This window comes from Cornus florida, unplaced genomic scaffold (genome assembly GCF_030987335.1).
Source record: "Cornus florida cultivar Cherokee Brave unplaced genomic scaffold, ASM3098733v1 CherokeeBrave_3.0.0_Hap2_Chr02, whole genome shotgun sequence".
In the NCBI taxonomy this organism is placed as follows: Eukaryota; Viridiplantae; Streptophyta; class Magnoliopsida; order Cornales; family Cornaceae; genus Cornus; species Cornus florida.
Window position 1 is genome coordinate 2,872,138 of NW_026775572.1, and position 18,050 is coordinate 2,890,187.

At 37.1% G+C, this 18,050-nt stretch overlaps 1 protein-coding gene across 2 annotated transcripts in view; it reads left to right on the forward strand.

The window, feature by feature from the left end:
- LOC132293116 (kinesin-like protein KIN-7K, chloroplastic) overlaps nucleotides 1-18,050 on the forward strand; it is a 44,054-nt gene that overhangs the window by 13,801 nt on the left and 12,203 nt on the right. For both annotated transcript variants that reach the window (XM_059790457.1, XM_059790458.1), the window contains 9 exons: nucleotides 8,353-8,420; nucleotides 11,309-11,371; nucleotides 11,611-11,715; nucleotides 12,519-12,623; nucleotides 12,822-12,929; nucleotides 13,007-13,153; nucleotides 14,176-14,358; nucleotides 14,551-14,709; nucleotides 16,118-16,345. In XM_059790457.1, coding sequence (XP_059646440.1) covers nucleotides 8,353-8,420; nucleotides 11,309-11,371; nucleotides 11,611-11,715; nucleotides 12,519-12,623; nucleotides 12,822-12,929; nucleotides 13,007-13,153; nucleotides 14,176-14,358; nucleotides 14,551-14,709; nucleotides 16,118-16,345 — 1,166 coding nt within the window. The remainder of the gene's footprint in view (nucleotides 1-8,352; nucleotides 8,421-11,308; nucleotides 11,372-11,610; nucleotides 11,716-12,518; nucleotides 12,624-12,821; nucleotides 12,930-13,006; nucleotides 13,154-14,175; nucleotides 14,359-14,550; nucleotides 14,710-16,117; nucleotides 16,346-18,050) is intronic.

Here is an 18,050-nt window from a genome sequence, read left to right on the forward strand (position 1 = left end):
AATAAGGCCCTTCTCGGGAAATGGTTGTGGAGATTTGGTGTGGAGAGACATTGGCTTTGGAGGAGGGTTGTGGCGTGTCGTTTTGGGGAATTGAGAGGAGGGTGGAGTTCCTTGGAAGTGCGGGATCCTCGGGGGGTAGGGGTCTAGAAAGTGATTCGGAAGGGTTGGGATGAATTCTCTAAACACATTTGATTTCGTCTTAGAGATGGGAGGAGGATTTGCTTCTGGGAGGATGTGTGGTGTGGAGATGTTCCTCTCGCTCTCGCTTTTCCTCAGCTTTACAGGATTGCTTCGGATAGGCAGGCCATGGTGGTCAACTGTTATCATCTTGATAATGGGAGACTGGTTTGGGATGTTCGTTTCAAGCGTCACTTTCAGGATTGGGAGATCGAGGAGGTCATTCGCTTCTTGGAGTTGCTTTATCGCCAAAGGATTGTGGAGGAGGATTCGGATTGTTGGTCTTGGGTAGCAAACTCTCATGGGCGTTTTGAGATGAGGTCCTTCTTCAAGTGTCTCTCATTTGATCCTGATGTTCGTTTTCCTTGGAAGTCTGTTTGGCGCTCCAAGGCTCCTCTCAAGGTGGCTTTCTTTGTGTGGTCTTCGGTTATGGGTAAGATCCTAACCCAGGATAATTTGCGAAGGAGAAGCCAAGTGGTGATCAATCGTTGTTTTATGTGCCTTCGTAATGAGGAATCAGTGGATCACCTTCTCATTCATTGCTATGTGGCTAGAGAGTGTTGGGATTTGATGCTTGGCTTATTTGGGCTTTATTGGGTTATGCCTAGATCTACAAGAGGGTTGATTGAGGCTTGGAGAGGTTGCCCTGTGGGGACTCACAGTCAGGATGCGTGGAGGGCTACACCGCTTTGTGTATGGTGGTGCATTTGGCTTGAAAGGAATAGGAGATATTTTGAAGGAAAGGCGATGTCGATTTCGGTGCTTAAATTCTCGATTATTTCCACTCTTTTTTGTTGGGTTTTAGGGAGAGATCATAGATCTTTGGAGGAAATTGTTGATTTTTTGGCCTCTTTGAAGGATTGAGTGGCTTTTTGTATTGTTCTTGGGTTCCGCTCCCCCTTGGAGTGTTTTTTTATAAAATTTTTTATTTATCAAAAAAAAAAAAAAAAAAAAGGTTTTCCCCACACCTCTCGCCTATTATATATTAAGTAGACATAAAGACAATAGTACCCTTGATAAATAAAAGAAATAACAACCACACTCTCTAACATTCCCCCTTAAGCTGGAGCATACAAATTAAACATGCCCTGCTTGGAACACGTGAGCTGAAAAGCAAGACGGGCTAGCGGCTTCGTAAGAACATCACCCAGTTGGTCTGCAGAGCAAATATAGGGAGTAACAATCTGGTTTTGCATAAGCAAATCTCGAATAAAATGACAATCCACCTCAATATGCTTGGTACGCTCATGAAAAACTGGATTACTAGCAATAAAGATAGCCACCTGATTATCACAATGCATCGACATAGGAGTAGGAACATCAATACCCATCTCCCGAAGAAGAGAGCGAACCCATAACATTTCAGAGGCGGTGTAAGCCATAGCACGATATTCGGGCTCAGCACTGGATCGAGCAAGTACTGTTTGCTTCTTACTGCGCCATGTAACCAAATTACAACCAACAAATGTGCAATAACCAGATGTAGACCGCCTATCAGAACGACAGCCGGCCCAATCAGCATCACTAAAACCGGATATAGATAAGGAAGAAGAGGGTTTGTACAACAGGCCATTCCCAGGCGCACCCTTCAGATAACGCAGAATACAACAAGCAACATCAAAGTGAGGTTGATAAGGAGCATGCATATACCGACAAACACACCAACAACATAAGTAATATCAGGACGAGTAATAGTAAGATAGATCAATTTCCCAACTAGTCGTCGGTATCGGCCAACATCGGCAAACAAATCCCCATTTTCACCATCTAGTTTGACCGTTAAATCCATAGGAGTATCAACAGGTCGAGCACCTAAGAAACTGGTCTCAAAAAGAAGATCAAGAACATATTTCCGTTGAGACAGTGAGAGGCCCTTACACCCAAGTCCTTGGTATGGAAATGATGACCCAAGTGTCGCTTCAACTTGGTAATGCCTGCTGAATCACTCCCAGATATAATGATATCATCAACTTAAACAATCAACACAATAGTACCAGCAGAAGAGTGACGAACAAACACAGAATGATCAGAAGTAGAGCGCTGAAAACCAAACTCAATCACCACAACACTGAATTAATCAAACCAAGCACAGGGAGATTGTTTCAGACCGTATAGAGCCTTGCGCAGGCGATAAACGAGGTGCTCACTACCAGCAACAGCATAACTGATCCATGTAAACTTCCTCTTGTAAGGCCCCATGAAGAAAAGCATTCTTTATATCAAGCTGATATAAAGGCCAAGAACAACAAACAGCCACTTACAATAAAACTTGTATAGAGTTTAAACAAGCTATTGGAGAAAAGGTCTCTGACTAATCAACTCAATAGGTCTACGTGTAACCTTTAGCAACCAAACGTGCCTTAAGACGCTCAACACTACCATCAGGAAGATACTTAAAAGTGTAAACCCAACGACAGCCGACAGTTTGTTTCCCATAAGGGAGAACAATAAGCTCCCAAGTCTGATTCTTGTGAAGAGCACTCATTTCCTCATCCATAGCGTGTTTCCATCCAGAAATAGATAAGGCCTGTTTATAAGAGGACAAGGTAAAGGCAAAAGGCTGCAAGGAGGAGGAAACACGATCATAAGAAATAAAATTAGCATTGGGATGCTGAGTGCAATTACGTTTACCTTGACATAATGCAATTGGTAAATCATCGGTGGCAGAAGTGGATGATGGAGGAACAAGGACCTCTGGTTGAGAAGATGATGTGTCCGGAGCATAAGGAACAACATGTCGAGATTGTGACCGCTGGTAAACCTGCAAGGGAGGATTAGAAGATGGAGGAGAACTAGAAGATGGAGCTAATGGCATTGGAAAAGTAGGTAAAGATAAGGAAGAACTTCCCCTCACGAGAAGATATCAGATCAAGAGACAAATGCAGACCAGACGATGTAAAGAAAACAATGGACTCAAAAAAGGTAACATCAGCACTCACAAAGTAACGCTGGGACTCGGGATTGTAACAACGATAGCCCTTCTGAGTGTGGGAGTACCTTAGAAAAACACACTTACGAGCACGAGGAGACAGTTTGTCATGACCAGGATCTAGAATATGAATAAAGGCTACACAACCAAAGGCACGAGGGGTAAGTTGAAAAGGAGAGCAATCAGAATATAAAAGAGAGAAAGGAGACTGATTATTTAAAACAACAGAAGGCATGCAGTTAATGAGATAATAAGCAGTAAGAACTGCATCAGCCCAAAACAGTTTTGGAACCTGCATATTAAATTACAAGGTTCGCGCAACATCCAACAAATGGTGGTGCTTTCGTTCAGCAACACCATTTTGTTGAGATGTGTGAGCATAACTAGTTTGATGTAGGATACCACGATCGACACAAAAGGAATCCATGATCGACTGTGTATATTCCAAAGCATTGTCAGATCGAAGAATTTTAATGCGTTTACCAAATTAAGTAAAAATTTCATTATAAAATTTAGCAATAATACGAGGTAACTCATATCTCTCTTTTATAAAAAATAACCATGTCATTCGGGAATAGTCATCAACAAATATAAGAAAATAACAAAATCCATTCAAACTAGTGCTTCGAGAAGGACCCCAAATGTCCGTATGGACTACATCAAAGGACTGAGTTTGACGACTATGACTACTAGTAGGGAAAGAACTACAGTGATGCTTGCCTAATTGGAAAGCTTCACACTCTAAGACAGACACATGACTCAGTGTAGGAATAGCTAACCGTAACTTTGCCAATGACAGGTGACCCAAACGAAAATGTCATTGAAGAGGCAAGATTGTAGCACTCAAAGCTGATGATAAGGTAGAAGGAGGTTCACTAGGATCCAAATAATATAACCCATCCTTCTCATACCTTGAACCAATCATATTCTTCGTTCTGAATTGGAAGAAAAAGTTATTGAACAGTGCAATGCCTTAGTCAGTTGACTTACAGAAAACAGATTAAAAGGTAGCGGTACAAGGCTCTTACTTCCCAAAGGGAGGTCAGGGGTTCAAACCTTAGTGGAGGCAGTGTGTGTGAGTCCCAACTAGGAAAAAAAGAAAAAGAAAAAATTAGGAACATAAAGGCTGGAAGATAATGACAATGACTTGGTGGGGTGAAGGACACCCTTCCCACAGGAAGGACAAGAAGAACCATCAGCTAAAACTATTTGATGTTTAATAGATTTGAGATTGGAAAAGAGAGATGATATACCAGACATATGGAAACTAGCTCCAGAGTCAATGACCCAAGATGGAGAAGATTGGGCCACACATGCAATATTACCTGAGTTGGCTAAGGTAGCAGTCGATGTATGTGGGAGAGTAGATTGTAGTGTTTGGATGAGCTTGCTAAGCTGAGTAGTGAGCGTATCACGAGAACCAATCGGAAGCCACATGTCCAGATGTAGTATGAGGCAATAGTGGTTGTGCAAAACCATCCATAACCTGATGTGCATATTGTGGTTTGCCATATTTCACCCAACAATAAGGTTCAGTGTGATTTGTACCACTACAATTATCACACTTTCTGGCACCACGTCCATTAGAATGGCCACCACCACGGGAACTACCACGAAAACCACGACCACCACGGTTACCACGAGAACCACCATGAGAACCACCACGACCTCCACTGCTAGAAACTAACGCAAAAGACTCTATGGGAGGTACAGTGGAGCTTTGCCCCAAAGATGACCGTAATAGACGAGCATAAGCATTAGCAGCTGTAGGTAACTTCTCACTAGCGAGAATCTGATCTTTGAAGCCACGAAGATCTGTATCTGAACCAGATAGCAATGAAGCAATCATAAATTCCTCCCAATGCCTCTTCTGCTTCTCTAAATCAGTACTAAATGGTCGATGTTATGGTAACTGATCCCACAAAATTTTCAAGGTATTATAGTATTCTGACAATGGTTTCCCAGATTGCTTAGTAGCAAAATTTTTCTCATACAACAACTTGAGAAACATTACTTTGGTGTGAAAATGACTCTGCAATAGAGTCCCAAATCTTTTTAGAAGAATCACAAAATGCAACTGTACTAGCAATCTCAGTTCCATACTGTGCCAAAGCCATCCCATAACAACACTATCCTCACACGCCCAATCTTCAAGTTGCTTCTCATCAGAGGGAGGATTTTCAGTCAAGTATTTCAATTTCCTTCGCCCACATAGAAAAACTTGAACCGCGTGAGCCCAAGAAAGAATAATTAACTCCGTTCAATTTTTGCGAGGTAATGGACTTAGGCATATCATCATCCTTGATAGTTTGTGGGCAATATTTAAACAAAATAAACCAGCAGCTGAACAGATTATAAGTCCAGAATCAACACACAAAGCAAGCAGAAGCAAACAGGTTTTAATATCAGTTTTATAGCAGCACCAACAACCCAATTCCAAGATTTAACAGCAGATTTCAGCCCAGTAACAACAGCCTGCAACCCAAGAACCCAAACAAGGTTTTACAACAGATTTTAGCACTAAACTCACAAAACAGTACCAACAGCCTGTAAACAACCTCAGTCAAACCTCCTTTTTGGCCAAAAAACTCAACCTAAATGCAATGAATCAACACACAACCACCAAGCAATCTCCTCCAAGGCACAAAAGACACCCTTTGGAAGGGATTTCAACAAAATAAACAACCAAAAATGGCTCCAAAATCCATATCAAAACCCATAAGGCCAGAACTTAAAAAATGTTTCAGAAATGGAAAACGACCCTCAAAAAGCATCAAAAGGCAACAAGAATACTATCATAATTACCAGAAAATTCAGGTGATCAAGTTGCTGTAATTCGCGACCTGTGTATGCTGACGTCAGCGAACTGATGCTGACGTCAACCTAGACAATAGTACCCTTGATAAATAAAAGAAATAACAACCACACTCTCTAACAATGACAACATGCAAAACTCTCCTTTAAGCTCTTAATTTTCCTGAAACAAGAAAATTGTTAGATTTTTGAAATTAAAAAAAAAAAATGTAATTAATAAAAGCAATGATTAACATTACAGTACCCGTAAAGTGTTGCATAATTTCCCTTTGGATTAGTATCACTTTTTAGAGCATATACCAAATTCTCACAATCAGTCTCAACTATAATATCAGTATATTCTAGCTGCTTTGCTCCAAGTAGTGCAAAGTACATTGCTTGTATTTTTCTGAATTGGGTGTTGAATTTTGTAACCAGACTTGATCAAAACCTGAACCACATCCACGTTGCCAGATCGAACTGCGAGGGACATCACCAACCGTTCATCGGAGTCCCTGCTGTTTGTATCTGCTTCGACATTGATTAGAGCTGAGATGAATTGGGAATTTCTGTTCATGGTGGCCAATTTCAACAACAAATTGAATGACTCACCCCAATACCAAATCGCTTTAGAGAACAGAAAAGTGGTTTCTAGGGTTATGGGGGAAGGTGAGAGGAGGGATTTGATGACATGAGGGCCGAAGAGGGAGATGGGGATAGCGGCATCCTTGAAGACGTGTGGGCCAGGCTTGGCAAATAGACGGCGAAGATCGTCCTAATGATGGGCTTTGCCGACGGGGAGCATGGAGGAGCGGATGAGGACTGTTTCAACTTTCAGGAGGGAAGGAGAGGTGGGTGGTTGTAGGGGTGAGAGGGGAGGAGAGAGAAAGCGGAGGTGAATGTTGCAGTGCTCATTTGGGTTCTGGTGAAGAAGAAGGGTAGTTTGGTCATTAGGTGATTATAAGGGTAGTTTGGTCATTAGGTGATTATAAGGGTACTTTGGCCATATTAAAGTGGAAAGGGATGCACATGACAATCATGTGCTTTTTGCGTGTTAGTTTTAGACAGCAAACTAACCGGATGGGGAGCCATATGATAGATGTTTGAAAAGTTAGAAGGGGTAATATGATTGTTTTTGGAAACTAGAGGGGTTTTTTTTTAATTTTTTTTATTTAAACCCTAATAAGTTATAAAAAAATAAAAATAAAAAAGATTTGTTTGAAAATCCATTTGACATATTCTGAATATTTCCAAGTGAATTTACTATTAATTATTAAATATTCTATAAATATTCCAAGTGAATTTACTATTAGTTATTCATTAAAGCACGCTAAAGTAGTACAACCCATAAACACATGATATTCATAGTGGATCAATTTTTTAAGACTGCAGTCTTCCTCTTTTCTGAAATGTGTATAAGAGATTCTTTCAGAACTTCTAATCACCCCATTATATAAAGCGACAAAAACTTAGTATCAAAACTTCAGCTTGTGGACCAGACATTGATCTAATACTCCTACTCACTCTGCTCCCTCTCCAGCTAATCAATTCATCAGACGTCAAACAAGGCATTTACTAATTTACAAGTGTATAACATGCTCTTTGACACGGAGCAAGGCATAAGATGATTTAACATCAAATGTCTCAGCTTGTGGACATGCATTTACACTCACTTTCAGAAGAATGCCTATTCTGCTCCTTCCAAATCCACCACCAAAGACATAGTGACACCACCTGCCACATCGATCTAGCTTTGATACTCAGACTAAGCCCTCTCCAGCTAGACAATGTATGACAAAGAGAGGAGGGAGAAAATCCCACAAATTCCTTGACATGGAGTAAGTGAACGTAAAAAAATTTATCATCTCGATATGGGTTTGGCGCATATTTGAGGAAAATTTCCTCTCCGTGATGTTATGTGTGCAAAATGTTTCTTTATAAGTTGGAAAAGTTCTAAGAATAAAATTGCTGTCACCTCATCTTACACCATCGTTTGTCTTTCTTGCTCCTTCAACCTGACCCCAGCTCATTTGAATTCTTCTTCATTTCTTTCCACTCATCCATCTCACCTAAAGAAATATCTCTTATCCCCTGCAGATCTAAAGCTTCTGATAAAAAAAATTGCACTTCTCTTTTCCAGAAGGAAAAGAAACAGATCAAATTCTGACCTAGATGATTTGTTATAGAATACTTATGCGAGAAGAACTATTAATTACTTTATGAATTCGTTTCTTGTGATTGTTTATTCCATAATCTAGTTCTACAATTCATCTTATGTACTTTCAGCTATCAAAAGAAATGTTACATATTTTGGGTATGGTTGATTAGTGAGCATCCTCAAAATTGCTTGTATCATTGATTATTAGCGGTGTAAATCTATGTAAGATATATATTTCTTACCATTCCTTGGTATCTTTTAAACCATGTGACTAAATTTGGCTTGCTGACAACAGAGCACAGACACGTTGGTTGTACAAATTTCAATTTACTCAGCAGCAGAAGCCATACAATATTTACACTGGTATTTTTTAATACATCATGGGAATTCAATACATCTTTAGTTTTTTTTTTTTTTTTTCATTTCACTAATTGTTTCTTATAGCTAAATTCTAACTTTTTTCATCATTTGCAATTAGATGGCCTTTCCATGTTAGCTTTGTTAAAAGAAGATGCATATAATATGTGATACAAGATTACTAGGAAAGCATATCTAGTTGATGCTACTTGTAACATCTAAGACACACACATACTTGAACGTCCAGTCTCATTGAACTGTTGAGTTCATCTAATCTAAATGCTCTATGCAGTTTCTGTCCTTTTTCTGTCTTCTTATTTTTTATGCCTAAATTAGTTTCATTCACCAGAAAAGTAAACGGTGATAAAAAATAAAAATAAAAAACATTGGCTCAATATGTTACCTAAAGGGAACTCAGAACACTAACCATGGAAGGTACAGTCAATCAAAATTTTCCGGTGCTTGACACCAAGCCCCATGTTCTCATTAATATTTATAGAATCAACTCTTCACTTTCTCCGAGTTTTCAGCCTCCTCCATTGGAAATCTGTGACCCTCATTTCTAATTCCTGTGACATATATTGGAAATGATGATGACACTCCACTTCCGTACTCCTGCTCTCTCCTTTCTTTTTGGAAGAAAAGAAAAAGAAATGGTACAATCACCCTTAAAAGCACTCACTCCCCACAATTATTCCAAAAAGTACTCTTATAACTTTTGAGGGCCAATTTTGTCATTTTCTTTATTTAATAAGTCAAGTGGAGTACCAAAGTACAAAAGTGGAGTGCCAAAATCACATTCCTATTTATATGCATAAGAAACTGGAATACATTAGTAAGGGAAAAAATTTGGAAAAAGTGAAAGATGGTCATTCCATGCACATAAAGATTGAAGAAAATGAAAGGGAACACAAGATACAAGTAAATGATCAACCATGGAGAGTGCAATACCATCCAACTTGTATGAGGAGAACCTCCCAGTCACCCTCTTGAACAACTAAAAGAAGGTAAAAAGACCTTTAAAGACGTCAAAGTTGTTGACCCTTTTTGCTACAAGAACTGGCTCATTTCCTGATCTTGTAACCCAATTAATATGCTTCTGTAAAGTAGAAATGTTTCGTTTCTCTCAACCAATGACTATAATATTATGAGGCCCTGGGTCACTACTACGTCAGAGTCTCCCTCAACCAAGCAAATTTCAAACTCCACCAATTAAAGGCCCTCTAATCAAACTATAATCTTTGCCTTAATAGCTCAACTTCGACCATTTGGTTCAGAAAATACTAAAATAGTAACATAACGGATACTAAAAATTCCTTCAATAGCCAGATTTTCAAGAAATTAACCACTGAATTTGAACTTGATTCTCCTTTTGGAAGACGTTAAAATGTGACAAAAAGAACTTGAAAGATTTTCAATCCAATCCGAGAGGGAGGTCATAACAGAGATCACCTGACATTGTAAATTGCTTGCTCTAAGCACCTTATCATATTTAAGCCCAGTTTTAGTTTTTCTTATCTTGTCAAGTTTTTCCCATTGTCAGCAGTATCATACTCATGACATAGATAATCATGCATTGTAAATTAACTGCAGCCTGTCCTTTTAGCTTTCTTTGGAACCCAGTAATTCTTATTTTAGACCAACTTGCCCTTGCATCTTTGCCAATTCGTTACACGGTAAGTTTGTAATAATTACTGTTTGTCCTATGTTTCATGGACTTGGATACATGTGTTTGGTATGGTTATGCATATAAACTCGAAGTCATCAAATCCTTTTTTTTTTTGGAAGGTGAATTTATCAAAAATTGAAATCCAAATATACAGGGAGACTGCTAGATATTCATAAATCTAAGAAAAAAAAATCTTACGTAGTAGTTTGTAAGGTTATATAATGTCTTTGTAGGCATATGAATGTTTTTGAAGCAATAGTGTAACAGAATAACATAATTAGAGAGTTATGCACAATTATATAGTAAACTTGATTATCGGTTATGCTTGCTAGGTGCATGTCCAGCAGACATTTTGGATATAAATTTTATATCAATACCTTAATGTCGTATGTTCAGTGCAGCTACTTCATGCATTTAGAAGAGAATGTAACATTGTTTTGAACACCATTTGCCCAGTATTGCACTTATCTTCATCTTTCTTGCTGATTACCTTAATCCTCCCTAGGACCTTCCTTTTTTTTTTTTCTTTTTTTTTTTTTTTTCTTTTTTTTTTTTTTGTGGGGGCACTCTTCTAATTTTAGCATCTAATTTTACATAACATTGTTTTATTCTTCCAACTCTATTTCCTTAAAAGTATCAGTTTCCTATTTCCTAGACTCCTAGTTCAGTCATCTAATTCTTGGAATCTTATTTCATCTGCTCTTAAAAATGTCTAGTCTTTTGAGTACCCAGAGGTATCTTGTAAGGCATCTTGTATAGACTGAATGTGTCTTGCATATTGTGATCAATGGGTGTATCTGTTAAGTAATCATTACTGCAGATTTGATCCGAGAAAGTTTCTTCTCTTAGTAGTACGCAAAGGTCAAGTGCATTAAATGCATGGAGACTTGTAGCACGTGAATAACTGTGGGGGTACAAAAGCTTCCATCCTTTATATATACCCCTAAAGCATTGGCTTATGTTCTGTGAGTAGGCTTCTCCTCAGTATGAATTTTTAGTTTATATATATTACTCCTTCCACCCCATTAGTTAGTTGAAGCATTTGACTATTCCACATCTTCTCTTTCTGAAGTATGTGCTTGCTACTACTTGGCAGATATATATAATTTTTTTTTCCTTTTTCAGTGGCATCTTTTCTCTTCATGATAATGAATTATATCATTCAGTATTACTTTTTGCCTCTCCATTTCTTTCTTACCCTTTTGGTTCTATTCTCTTTGAACAGACAATAGAGAGTAGTCCTTGTGGCAAAAATAGTGAAGGAGAAGCTGTTAACTTATCGCAACTGGTATACTTCTGAGGCTTTGAACTTTAGGCATACTTTCCTTGCTTTTTAGTACCAGCTTTAGGCTTATAACTGACACCTATTCTGATTGCTTAATTTCACATCTTTCTGTCCATGTTTGTTTTACAAAGATTAGTGGATTTTGTTGCTCTTTGTTATGTGTTATATCATCTGTTACCTGTAATTAAAAAAACACCAATAAATATCATTTAACTTTTCTGAACTTTTATTTATACATGCAGAACCTCATTGATCTGGCTGGTTCTGAGAGCTCCAAGGCTGAAAGCACTGGTGTCCGTCGGAAAGAAGGATCCTATATTAATAAAAGTCTGCTAACTCTTGGAACTGTGAGGCCTCAATCATGTTCATTAATATGTCAGTTTTAATTGTGTTCTCTAGAACTGTCTTCTTTTAGCCCCGTCAACTTATACTTGATTGTAATCTAAATTGTCAACCTATTCTCAAACACTTTCTTTTTCTACTATATTATATCTGTACGATAGGAAAATGAGAGAACCCCTTTTTTTTTACTACTATTTTCTCAGTATTTCGTTATGGCAACAAATTATGCTAAAATTTCATATACTTTCCACAGTTCTTTTTTCTGCAGATAAAGTAGGTAATGGTCATAATAGTTTGTCTTGCTATAAAAATCTGTTCTTTTTGCTAGAATAAATTAAATGCACTTTGCATAATTCCTGAACACTAGCTATATTTTGAAGCTATTTCTTCTGCTCCTTTTTCTTTCTTTTTCTTTTTTTTTTTGGTGGGGGGGGGTTGATATTGAACTTCTCATGTAATTGCAATGCTTTTTTAGCAACCTTATTATGGAATGGAACTGAAGTCCATGCCTTCTCTCTTTCTCACTGACACTCGCCCTCCTCCACATGCAGCACAAAGTTCTGCTCTCAATACTAGATAAATCTAATCTCCATTCTATCAATCTCCCCCATTATCTTTTAATTGATCTTGTCTGTGGTCCCTAATGTTTTAATCTAGTTTGTTATTCTACTCATAATATAGTTGACTTCTGTCTTGTATGTCACTGAATGCCTTTGCAGAGCAATATTGCATACCTGAGGAAGATATGATTTGTGGTCTTCATTCTACAGATTGGACTTATTAAGAAGATATGATTTGTGGTTGTCAGGTTATATCAAAGTTGACAGATCGAAGGGCCGCACATATACCATACAGAGACTCTAAATTGACAAGGCTTCTTCAGTCATCATTAAGTGGTCATGGACGTGTATCTGTAAGCTTTCCTCATTTGTGTATATATACACATATATATATTTGTGTGTGCATTTATACATTTTGGAATTCAGCCTGATGTATGTTGGTTGAATGATAGGATACTTTGAATTTGTCTATGTGGTACCTGATTCTTCTAAATAAACATTGCTAATGAATTGGAGTTTAAGTGTACTTAATTGTCCCTGTAAAACTACAGCTCATTTGCACTGTTACTCCCTCGTCAAGCAATTCAGAAGAGTCGCATAACACTTTGAAATTTGCCCACCGTGCAAAACACATTGAAATTCTAGCAGCACAAAACAAGGTAAGAAATTATGAGTTGTTTGCATTTTTTAATTTCTCTTTGTTGGCAGTTATTGGAATTATGCTGTGGACCTGCAGATAATTGATGAGAAATCGCTTATCAAGAAATATCAAAATGAGATTCGCTGTCTGAAAGAAGAGTTGGAACAACTAAAGAGAGGCATTGTTACACTTCCTCGACTGAAAGATATTGGTGAAGACGATATTGTGCTTCTAAAACAACAGGTGCACCTTTAATGAATTTGCTTTAAGCATGGATTACAATTTATTTTTATAATCAGGGAGACACTATTCATGTTCCAAGAAGGGCCTCAGGCGGTAGACCTTTTTTTCCTCGATCAATGAACTGACAAATATCCTCTGAACTAATTTTTTTAACATAAAACTCCCTGTTGTATCTCTTTCATTCTCTCACTCCTTTCTCTCTCTACTCTATTCTCTGTTTTTCGTCTCTTTTCTCTCTTCCTCCCTGATCCAATGGAACCCACCACCTACTCCATCAACCACCTCACCTCTAACTCCTTCCCACGTTTCACCATCTGATTGAAAACACTTCCATCATCACAAGATCTGATTTCCTTTATTGTCTGGTCATACTTAATTTCAACCTCTTGCGTTCTGTGAAATTCTTAAGTGGTTCTATTTCTGCTTTCTCCTTTCTCTAGTTCAGACAGCTAATTCTGCATCAATTTATATTCTTTTTTTATATATATTTTTTCTTCTGGTAAATAAAGTGCTATTTAGTCTTAACATTGCCAAGGGGCATAGATTAGTCCTACTGAGCACAGCCTCTCTGCTAGAAACTCATACTGCTTCTTGATCTGTTGTTTTCTAGGTAGTTGTCCTTCCCTGCATCCATGTTCATAGTTAAGTTTGCATACCTGAACATGACTCCTTCCCAGTTGCCTATTAGTTATGATCTGTGTTTTCTCTCATTTATATCTTGCTGTCCTTTCACACACACATATATATATATGTATATAATTTTTTTTTTAATCTCTTTTTATTCTTGAGTTGTGGACCTGTGGTAGCTTCGGTTTGGGACCGCCTTGATTTCAAGTTAAATTATTATAATCTTTTTCAATATTCATGACTTTCATTTTCCCTGTTGTCATGTTCTTTTATGTTCCCTTATCTTCAACTTAAATTTATGTAGAAATATATAATATGGGTTGATACAAATTTTTTTTATTTCTCTACGAAATACTTGTATGACTTGATCTTTAATTTGGTTTGATGTGTAAAAGCTAGAAGATGGTCAAGTCAGACTGCAATCAAGATTGGAAGAAGAAGAAGATGCTAAAGCTGCTTTGTTGGGTAGGATACAGAGGCTGACGAAGCTAATTTTGGTCTCCACAAAAGCTTCTCAATCATCAAGATCTCCTCAGCAGCCTTGTCCTAGAAGAAGGCATTCCTTTGGAGAAGAAGAGGTATAAAGATCAAGATATTCCACATCACTTTAATTTACCTGAAATAAATCTCAGATAGGCTCTATCAAAAGGGGAAATCATAAAGAATAGAAAACTTATTATATAGCATTCTGCTGAATGGCTGGGTTTTAGATCTATTTTCTCATTTATTCTTTTTAATGATATGATATAGCTTCCTTCTTGGACTTGCAGCTTGCATACCTCCCGTACAGAAGGCGAGATTTGACGTTGGATGATGAAAATACTGACTTACATGTTTCTCTTGATGGGAATGCTGAATCTGTGGATGATACGTTGAAGGAGGAGAAAAGGACCCGGAAGCATGGATTGCTACATTGGTGGAAACTACGGGTATGTAGAATATGAATCAGTTTTAACCTATGCTATATTTTTGGGGGTAGAATTTTATGAGTTTAAGTAAATGTCCATCATCAAACTACTAATTATATTGACATTTTGCCGTCCTGATTATTTCGTGTATCGTAGAATCTGGAACACGTTTTCATATCGCAGATGAAAATAAAGGAATAATCATGTATCTGAGAATATATTGGTTGAAGTTCTGATTGAGAATTGCTTGCAATTTTGAAAAAGAAAAGGAACATCCACCTTGTGTTTGTCCGTTTATTGAAATTATACTAGTTTGTTTTATCTTTTGGAATCTGAATGCGGAAAACCATTATGTAGATCCGACCCCTTAAAAACACCATATGCCAATATATATTGGAAATAAATTACTTTGTGAATTCCTAAAATTTGGCAGCACCATATGATAATATATACACAAGTTAAAGCAGTGAGAAAACAATAGAGATTTAATTCTAGTGCTATGAAAAACACATATGGTCAAGAGGTACCCTCCTTAAAAATATGAACCAGGAAAGGGAGACAATGTGGGTTAAGAAAAAGATGTTCACAACCATTGACCCAGGTGGTATGATCTCTCCTCTCTAAAGGGTGAGGTAATCGATTCGAGCCCCACATGGGGCAATGTTGGTGTGTGTGAATGTGTGTGTTGCTTACGTACCCAAAAAACAAATGATTTTGAATTTCATGGTTTTTATCAATATTTTTAATTGAAAATTACAATATAGAGTTTAATATTTCTTTATAATGGAATAATTAATCTTTCTATGATGAGTAACTATGAGAGCCGCTACCTGATTCAGCGTTAGGACATTTGAGCATCGGTGCCACTGGTGCAAATTCAACCTTCAGAGAAGCCACCTTTTGAATTACTAAAACATGCCTATAGTTGCAGGGTAGTGTAGAATATTAAATACTGCGAGAAAACATGCTACACTGATACCCTAGGCTCTTGAAAAAATAATTGAAATTCAATAAGAGAAGTATGAAGTTAATTATGGCAATGTCTTTACTGACATTACAAATGACTTAATCATCTATGTGTATATGATTAAATGAAATTTTTGCAGCTTCTTAAAATTGATAATGTTTCATTAGAATATTCTTGAATGAGAAAACAATAATATTTCATGCAATGTTTTATTTTCATATATTTATGAACTTTGGTTTAAGAATTCTGCTTTACATTAATAACAATAATATATTTTTTCTTTTGGTGATTAATCTACTTGATGTGAACACCTTTGATAGAAACAGAAAAGCCATTAGAAAGTTGTAAAGGTTATTTTACGATTTTTAACAATTTTGTTGTGGTAATTTAAAATTGTGCTTTACTATCTGTTAGAGATTGAGAATTTCGCATTCTCATTTTGTCCTGTTTTATATTTACCAGAAGCGAGATAGTGGATTGGGGTCTTTGACAAGCACTAGTGATAAAGCAACTGGAGTCAAGTCTATTAGTAGACCTTCAACCCCTCAAGCAGAAAGCGTCAATTGTCGTATGGAATCCAGACATTCACATTCTCTACATTCAGAAAGCACTCCCTCTGCAGATCTTTTATCAGAGGCGGGACAGGATAGAGAAGTTTCCGAAAATATTTTGGGACAACGGACACCTCTGGTATGCAATTTACTAATTCAGTGTTTGAATCTATCTTGTGGTGGAGAAAATTTATCTGTTGCATGCATGGGTATCATGATTTTCCTCTTAAACATTGTTGGAACGATGAGAAACTAAAAGTTTTGCGGGAAGCGGGCTGAAAGTTATCTTTCTCCTCCTATACTGTTGGAACTCGGTGGCATTATTTATCCAGAACGAGACAGAACCTGTCATATCTCACTGTTATCCTGTCATCAACTGTTGGAATATGCATGTACAAAGTGATACTTGCCCATATGTTTTGTTCTTTGCTTCACTTAATGCCTATATATTTTGCAGCTTGTGCCCAATAATTTTATACCACCATCTTCTTGCTCTATATATTTTTGCTATTTAAGTTTCTACGGCCTTTGTAATGCATGCTCTAGACATGTTATTTGCAGTTGGGAAATCTAAGATTCTTCTAGTTCTATATGAATTGGGTAGCATTTAGAATTGCTAGAAAGTACAAACTTCAAACTCGGATGGATCTTTGTAGGTGCAGGGTTATTATGCATTCCATCATTAGTGTTAAATACTTGATTCGTATTCGTTCAAGGTGAAGGAAAAATACTTTTAATGTGGAATCAATTTTTTTTACGTCGCATGTTTTTGGGAACCAATCTCTGGACGAGTTGTTGATTATCAATACGAGAACACTCTAATTCTTCTTCAAAAAATCAAATTAGTTGGGCTTCAATTCTCGTCTTACACTTCACTCCTATGACCTTGAAAGAATCCTCAAGCTTACGAAGAGTGGTCTCTTATAGAGCAAAGGAAAACTATGGTTTTTGGAAAGAGAATATTTTATGTCTTGCACACACACACAAAGGGTTGCTGCCCCACCCTATGTATACTATAGGGTGGGCCGCCCCTCTCTCTCCTTCCCCTAATACTTCTTTAACTCTTTGCTTGCTCTCCAAGTAAGGTAGAAGTGGGATCTAGATGGGCCTATATATCCATGTCTTGTCTCCAATAAGCCCAATTAATTAGCAGCCATTTAATTAGCTTATTAATTATTTTCAATTCCACTAAATGAAAATAATTGCACTCCAAGTCACCAATAAATATAGAAGCCACTTATGTATTAAATATTGCAAATTAACCCCTCCATGTTAATTAGTGTTTGGAAACCATAAAAGGTAATACCATCAAAATTGTGAGTTACAGTTCCCAAAGTGGACATCTATTTTGGGACAGAGGGAGTATTTAATATAGAAATAAATAAATATATTAAACAATTTATCTAAAACCACTAGATCCACTTTTCTGTGATCAAACAAACCAAAACAAAATAATACTACCACATGGATTTCATCTTGACAATATATGTTCCAGAGCCCGTAATCAATGATTACCCAAAATACCTAGCATATTGATCTTAAAAGATCTCACCCATTAATCAAAGCAACTATGACTAAAGACAAAAGTCCATTATTCCCTCCAGATTAAGAATTATTTGCTTTAGTACTGATAAGTTAAATTACTATAATGACAATCATAATTTTCACTTATCAGTGATCCCATTCAATGTGTCATACACACTAACACGTGTGATTTTGAGTCTTCCACTCAGATGACTGAGATAAGCCATCCTATCTCATAAAAATCAATGTGTTACATTTTTTTAGATAGAATGCTCAATTCTAATCTACAATATTTCTAATTATGTAGATTGATGACTTGT